The sequence below is a fragment of the Bos taurus genome, chromosome 1 (assembly GCF_002263795.3).
Source record: "Bos taurus isolate L1 Dominette 01449 registration number 42190680 breed Hereford chromosome 1, ARS-UCD2.0, whole genome shotgun sequence".
Classification (NCBI taxonomy): Eukaryota; Metazoa; Chordata; class Mammalia; order Artiodactyla; family Bovidae; genus Bos; species Bos taurus.
In genome coordinates, this window is record NC_037328.1 from 157369394 (window position 1) to 157376154 (window position 6761).

A 6761-nucleotide genomic window follows, 5' to 3' on the forward strand; every position below is an offset into this window, starting at 1 on the left:
TAGACTTAAAGCTCTGGACGGCGGTGTGGGGGACAGCGGGTGGCCGACGGTGTGCTTCTCTGTCATAGGTTAGGGCGTGTGTGCCGGGCAGTGGAGGGTTAGGAGTGTTAGAGCAGGGAGAGGGTGCCAGGGTGGGCAGGGGAGTGGGGTGGGCAGGGGCTCAGAGCAGGGAGAGGGCACCGGGGTGGGCAGGGGGTTAGAGCAGGGAGAGGGGAGCGGGGTGGGCAGGGGATCAGAGCAGGGAGAGGGCACCGGGGTGGGCAGGGGGTTAGAGCAGGGAGAGGGGAGCGGGGTGGGCAGGGGATCAGAGCAGGGAGAGGGGAGCAGGGTGGGCCAGGGGGTCAGAGCAGGGAGCGGGCAGCAGGGCGAGCAGGGGCTCAGAGCAGGGAGCGGGCACTGGGGCAGGAACGGGGTCAGAGCAGGGAGCGGGCACCAGGGCGGGCAGGGGGTCAGAGGAGGGAGTGGGCACCGGGGTGGGCAGGGGCTCAAAGCAGAGAGAGGGGAGCGGGGTGGGCAGGGGGTTAGAGCAGGGAGAGGGGAGCGGGGTGGGCAGGGGATCAGAGCAGGGAGAGGGGAGCAGGGTGGGCCAGGGGGTCAGAGCAGGGAGCGGGCAGCAGGGCGAGCAGGGGCTCAGAGCAGGGAGCGGGCACTGGGGCAGGAACGGGGTCAGAGCAGGGAGCGGGCACCAGGGCGGGCAGGGGGTCAGAGGAGGGAGTGGGCACCGGGGTGGGCAGGGGCTCAAAGCAGAGAGAGGGGAGCGGGGTGGGCAGGGGGTCAGAGCAGGGAGCGGGCACTGGGGCAGACAGGTGCTCAGCAGGGAGCAGGCACCAGGGTGGGCAGGGGGTCAGAGCAGGGAGCAGGCACCAGGGCAGGCAGGGGCTCAGAGCAGAGAGAGGGGAGCAGGGCGGGCAGGGAGTCAGAGCAGGGAGCGGGCACTGGGGTGGGCAGGGGGTCAGAGCAGGGAGCGGGCGGCAGGGGGGTCAGAGCAGGGAGCGGGCACCAGGGCGGGCAGGGGGTCAGAGCAGAGAGAGGGGAGCGGGGCGGGCAGGGGCTCAGAGCAGGGAGCGGACACGAGGTGGCCGTGTTTTTAGAGACGACTCTGCTGTCCTGTAAAGGCTGCTCCGTCAGTGTGAGCTCAGATGGCACCAGAAACTGCTGTTTGAACACAACCTTGCTTATAACCTGTTGGGCTGCAAGTGGAAAAGGGTCAGCTTGTCCCCTTGGTAGCTTTGAGAGCCTGAGAGATTTGGAAGGTAAACAGTGAAGTTAACTGAAGCCGCTGGCCCGCTGTCCTTGTAGACAGCAGCGGCCGCTCCCGCTGCTTTGGCTCTCCCAGGCGCTCGATGGAGACTGGGAGGCTCACTACTTAGACTCCCGTGTCCCACACCCAAAACAAACAGGAGATGCCTTTAGAAATGTAGACCTGTGGGATTCGCTGCCGAGTCTGCACCAGCCTAAAATGAATGATTAACGGAGTCAGTTGAGAACCCCCAAATTAAACTAATGTGGCATTGTGCAGATTGAAGACCACTAGCTGAATTTCTTTTTTTTCCAATCAGTTGTGGGGCCATCTTTTGGAGGAGAGCCTGTATCTTCTGTCCCTTTCCTCTTGCAGTCTCCTGGTGCTGAGAGGGCGTTAAGTGAAAGGAGAGGGAGCGGGTCCCTCGGCTCCCCTGGAGCACTCGTTTGTGGATGTTTTCTCTGACCTTAGTTATCTCAGGAGTGTTTCCATCGTGCAGCGGTGGCTCCAGTGGTCTTCAGGCCTTGCGGTGAACACGCATGCTTGCCATTCTCTTTCCCTTTTCTCTTGGCCTTGTTTCTGTGGATTTCAGTCTGAAAGTCCGAGTGAGGGTGGAGAGAGTGGAGAATTCTAGAAGGAAGGCTGACTGGGCATTGGTGATTCCTGTGACCTGGAAAGGGCTTCCCAGGTGGCACTGGCGGTGGAGAGCCCGCCCGCGAGCGCAGGAGACCCGAGAGGGTGGACCCGGGTCGGGAAGACCCTCCACCCGAGGTGGGTGGACCCGGGTCGGGAAGACCCTCCACCCGAGGGACAGGTGGATCCGGGTCAGGAAGACCCTCCACCCGAGAGACAGGTGGATCCGGGTCGGGAAGACCCTCCACCCGAGACGGGTGGACCTGGGTCGGGAAGACCCTCCACCCGAGAGACAGGTGGATCCGGGTCGGGAAGACCCTCCACCCGAGACGGGTGGACCCAGGTCGGGAAGACCCTCCACCCGAGAGAGGGTGGACCCGGGTCGGGAAGACCCCCGGAGGAGGGCCTAGCCACCCGCTTCAGGATTTGCCTGGAGAATCCACGGATGGAGGAGCCTGGGGGCGGCAGTCCACAGGGTCGCAGAGAGTGGGACCCGACTGAGCGACTTAGCGCACACACACGATGTGAGAGATGCTGGAACCCTCTAAGCCAGACCTCAGTGGCCTTTGCAGCCTTGTCACCGGGTCCGCCCCAGGCCCTCCTGACAACTGGCCCGGGAGGTTCCTGCTCCTGGGGCCACAGTCCTCAGCCCTGTCCACCGATTGTTCCCACTGGTGTGCGATCACCTTCTGTGACCCGGGCCATTTGGTCAATGAAAGATTCTAAGAAGGTCAGAGGAAGGAAGATGCTCTCTGTCAGTTTAGAGGAGAAAGGAAACGGAGAAGGAAGCATGCAGCATTGATTGTTCTATTCACTCCTTCAGCCCTCCCCAGCTGTTCTTTCGTCCTCTCTTCCAAAGAACAGTTGGAAAGGTTTAGGCTGAGCTTCTTTGTGTCAAGTTTCATTCTCTCCCCACCCCACCTGTTTTTGTTATACCTTCTTCCTTCTAAACATTGTAACACGTTCTCAGCCACCAATAACGGGCATTTAGGTGGAAGGAAGGGTAAGCCTCCAGTCTCCCCCAGGAAGGTGGTGGCTCTTTATTAAACGAGAGCACACCGTCACCTGCCCACTCACACTTGGGAGATGGTTCCTGGGGCATCTGCTGAGCCTTCACACACTTCTCAGGTTTTGTCTCCCTCTAAACTGTTTGAGAAGAAAGAAAGTGGAAAGGTGAACTCACACGTGTGATGACTTATTTCTAACCAAGATAGGCTTCAATCAAAAAAAGAAAAAAGATAGGCTTTAATCAAAGGAAAGGGGAAAACAGGTGTTCCCCGCACCTCCTTTCGAGTTTGGTGGTGGATTTAAGAGGAGTCTTGGTGCAAATCAGTTTCTGCCCACTGGGGACGTGGCACATCAATTTATTTATCTTATTAAATGATAATCCCACTGTATTTGTAAGTGTCTTTTCCTCTGGAAAATTTGATAATAGGGTGGGAATTTGGGTCATTGGTAGTCAAAAGCATTTCTTGAGTGGTTTTGACTCATGATTAATATATTTTTTTTTCATGCTTAGTTTATATAGTTTTTCTCATATTCTTTTTCATTTTGGTTTATTACAAGATATTGAATATAATTTCCTGTGCAACACAGAAGAGCCTTGTTTATCTGTTTTGTATGCAGTAGTGTATATCTGCTAATCCAGTTTAATAGTTGATATACTTTTTAATGATAGAACCAGACTGAGAGACAACTAGGGACCTATAAACAGACAAATGTCAGCATCTTCTAATCTGCATGGATTTCTTTAAATTGGTTCTGAGAGTGGGAATTAAAGAAACCCCATTCTATTCTTACAAGTTTAGATGAAGCACTGTTTTCATTTGTAAAGTAATATTATTTAAAGCAAGTAGACATATTGGAGAAACATTCTTTTTACAATTGTCTTGCAAGGTTTACATGCTTTAGAAAATATTTGATTAAGTAAAATTTGTCATTCTTATTTCATCAGTGGGGCATGAAACTAAATTCACTGAAAACATTTTACGGTCACTGGTGTACTTGCAGATGTATTTATGATCTGTTTCCCACTTTAGTTCTGTCTCTGCAACACCAAAATAACTGGGAGTTCAGAGAAACAAACCCAGGTAGTGAGTGTTCCAGCCGCTGCACTCCATGTAGGTAGAGCCTCTTCTCTACACTTTTGAGTGAAGAGCTCACAGTACTTAATCGGACTTATCACTGCTAATCTACAGCTTCCTTGCGCTGAATAGGGGATTGCACCAGATGACTACTAATGGTCCTTCACTGTTAAAACACTGATTTTGCACAGGATGCTCTCACAACAGGAAGAACACAAGCTGCAAGCACTGTTTTCCTTGATCCTACGAATCTCTCTTAAGCCACTGAGGTGGTGAGAACGTGGGCAGACTGGCGACACGTCTCTTCCCAGTCTCACTTTTGTCGGCCCGTGTTTGAAAGGAGTCAAAAATTGCTAATATTTTTTTTTCCTGTGTAGATCTGAAAACCATGAGTGAACGCCTCAAGAATAGGTACTACGTGTCTAAGAAACTGTTCATGGCAGATTTACAGCGAGTCTTTACCAATTGCAAAGAGTACAACCCCCCTGAGAGTGAATACTACAAATGTGCCAGTATCCTGGAGAAATTCTTCTTCAGTAAAATTAAGGAAGCTGGATTAATTGACAAGTGATATTTTTTCCTCTGCTTCTTAGAAACTCATCAAACAGTGTGCCTAAAGCATGGTTTAGTTTTACAAAGAATTGGACATAATGTATTGAAGATATTGTAACAATTAGCACTTTTGAAAAACAAAAAACCTCCTCTTAGCTTTACAGATATGTATTTAAATTGAAGTCATAGAGCATTTTTATTTTATGGAATAGATTTTAATCTATTTACTACTATTAATGTCAGTTTTCTATGGCATGTCCATTAGCTGAATATTCAGTACTAGATGATCAGGGGTTTCCTCACAACTTGTATATGAGGGAATTGCACACAGCACCAAGATCTGGGGGAATGCAGAAAATTTTCAGACCGTGAATGTTTCCATTTTTTTCTAATGGAATGTGAGAGTTTATTTTTATTTTATTCTGAAGGACTTTAAAGGAAGGGACACATGATAAAAAGCCCGTAAAAGGTGAAACGTGATGTTTGAAGTCTCATGGTAGACTTTTTATATGTATTTTTAAAAAACACTCATTTAGATGAGGTGCTTTGAGCAGTTCTGAAAAATGCAGTTCCAGAAAAGCAACTGCTTTGATTTCTAAAGAAGAAATTCCAAATAATGCAGACTTTTTTTTATAAGTGTCTGGGTTTTTGATAATTCTGTCTACCTACAACAGACTTGTAAGTGCATAACCACTATTTTAATAATTATTTTCTCTACACGAGTCTGTAATACTGTATTTGACTTTGCTTATGCAGGCCATAAGTTCCAAAAGGCAATTTCTTGGGCCACAAAGGCATCCATTTGAAAACACTTGAGATTGAATTAACATGCTTTAATTTAAAAAGATGTATAATCTATATTATGGATCAAATTTAGTGAATCCTTCACTTTTTTTACAAATAAAGATTTTTCCCCCTTTTCTACAATATACTCTGCCCAACTGATAATGTATTTATGGACACTTGTCCTTTGGCATCTCCAGATTATATTCATTTTGGAGATGAATTCAGTTACCACCAAGACCTTCTGTCAGTATTTTAACGCCTGCTTTGGTACAGGGTAATAATATCCCACTAAAATCCATCATACACCTTACCTGTCTTGGGATTCCGGCTTCGTGCTGGGATTTATTTCCTGATTAACACTACACTGGACAGTGGGAGGTCTGCAACCCCAGCTCTGGGAGAACCAACTCATATAAAGCAAACGGTGGCCATCTTGATGGTCTCGACACTAATTTTTATGATACAAATTTATAAACTGATTTTTGTAAAAGGACTAGGTTTTAAAGGTGTCTCTAACTCAGTGTTTTCTATCAGCATAAACTAATTGAAATGATCATTTGATAGACATTGGACACAGTTGCCAGAGAATCTGCATGAAGGAGAAAACCCTGCAGATGGCTGTGGAGTTGGAAGGATGGTTTTTAATGTGTAAGATACACTCAGAATGCTCACAACTGAGAATGCCTCAACTGTTTAAAGAAACCACCTTGAGTGGCGTCTAGATTTCTAATGAAGAATGATACAGTTTGGATTAAGTATCTTGGACTGGTTTTAAACAAGTGCTTTGTCCTGGATCTGTTGAAGCACCTGGCCAGCTTGGTATCCTGTGAAACGTTTGTTATTTTCTGGGTAGACATTCTTATAGAGTATTGTCTTTAAAATCAGATCGTCTCTTCTATATTGAAAGCATTTTTATGTTTTCTAATTTAAAAATTAATATTTTCTTATAGATATTGTGCAATAAAGCTGAAGTAGGATGTGTGGTTTTTGCAAATGCTTTAACAGCGGATAAAATTTTACATTTGTAAAATTAATATATTGTATTGGTACAAAATAGTTTTAAATTATATTTTAAAAAGCTCTGTCTGCTGGTGTGTTTTCTTCTGACAGATTTGTGTTTAAATGGGGCAAATGTGTGATCTGGTTGATGACTGACTACATCCTTAGTTCTTAGGATGTAAGTATTTTGAGGGAGGTGTTCAGAATTGTTGCATTTGTGGGCAGTTTCATAAAAACTCACAGCCCATTACTGAGAGATTTTCAAGAGCAGAGACACTGTGTCTCTTAAGTAATCCGCGGCATCTTGCCAGTTGTCACCACAAAAGAAAAAAAATGCAGCTAAAGAAATGGTCCTGGTTTTAGAAGCAGCCACCCCATGCCCCAGTTTTTCCTGCTTGGCATCTGTGAGATAGATGAATAAGTAGACACCCCCCCCCCCCCACAAAATACAGCTGATTTTTAGACAT

The 6761-nt window shown here is 47.5% G+C and overlaps 1 protein-coding gene and 1 long non-coding RNA gene across 3 annotated transcripts in view; both read left to right on the plus strand.

Moving 5' to 3' along the window:
* KAT2B (lysine acetyltransferase 2B) overlaps positions 1–6377 on the plus strand; it is a 98368-nt gene extending 91991 nt beyond the window's left edge. For both annotated transcript variants that reach the window (XM_024997590.2, XM_059889721.1), the window contains exon 18: positions 4335–6377. In XM_024997590.2, the coding sequence (XP_024853358.2) occupies positions 4335–4528 (194 nt within the window). In that variant the 3' untranslated portion in view covers positions 4529–6377. The remainder of the gene's footprint in view (positions 1–4334) is intronic.
* On the plus strand, positions 707–3270 carry LOC132346090 (uncharacterized). Its single transcript, XR_009495793.1, has 2 exons — positions 707–2015; positions 2094–3270. It is a non-coding gene; the product is annotated as an uncharacterized lncRNA (long non-coding RNA).
* Positions 6378–6761: the final 384 nt, after the last annotated feature.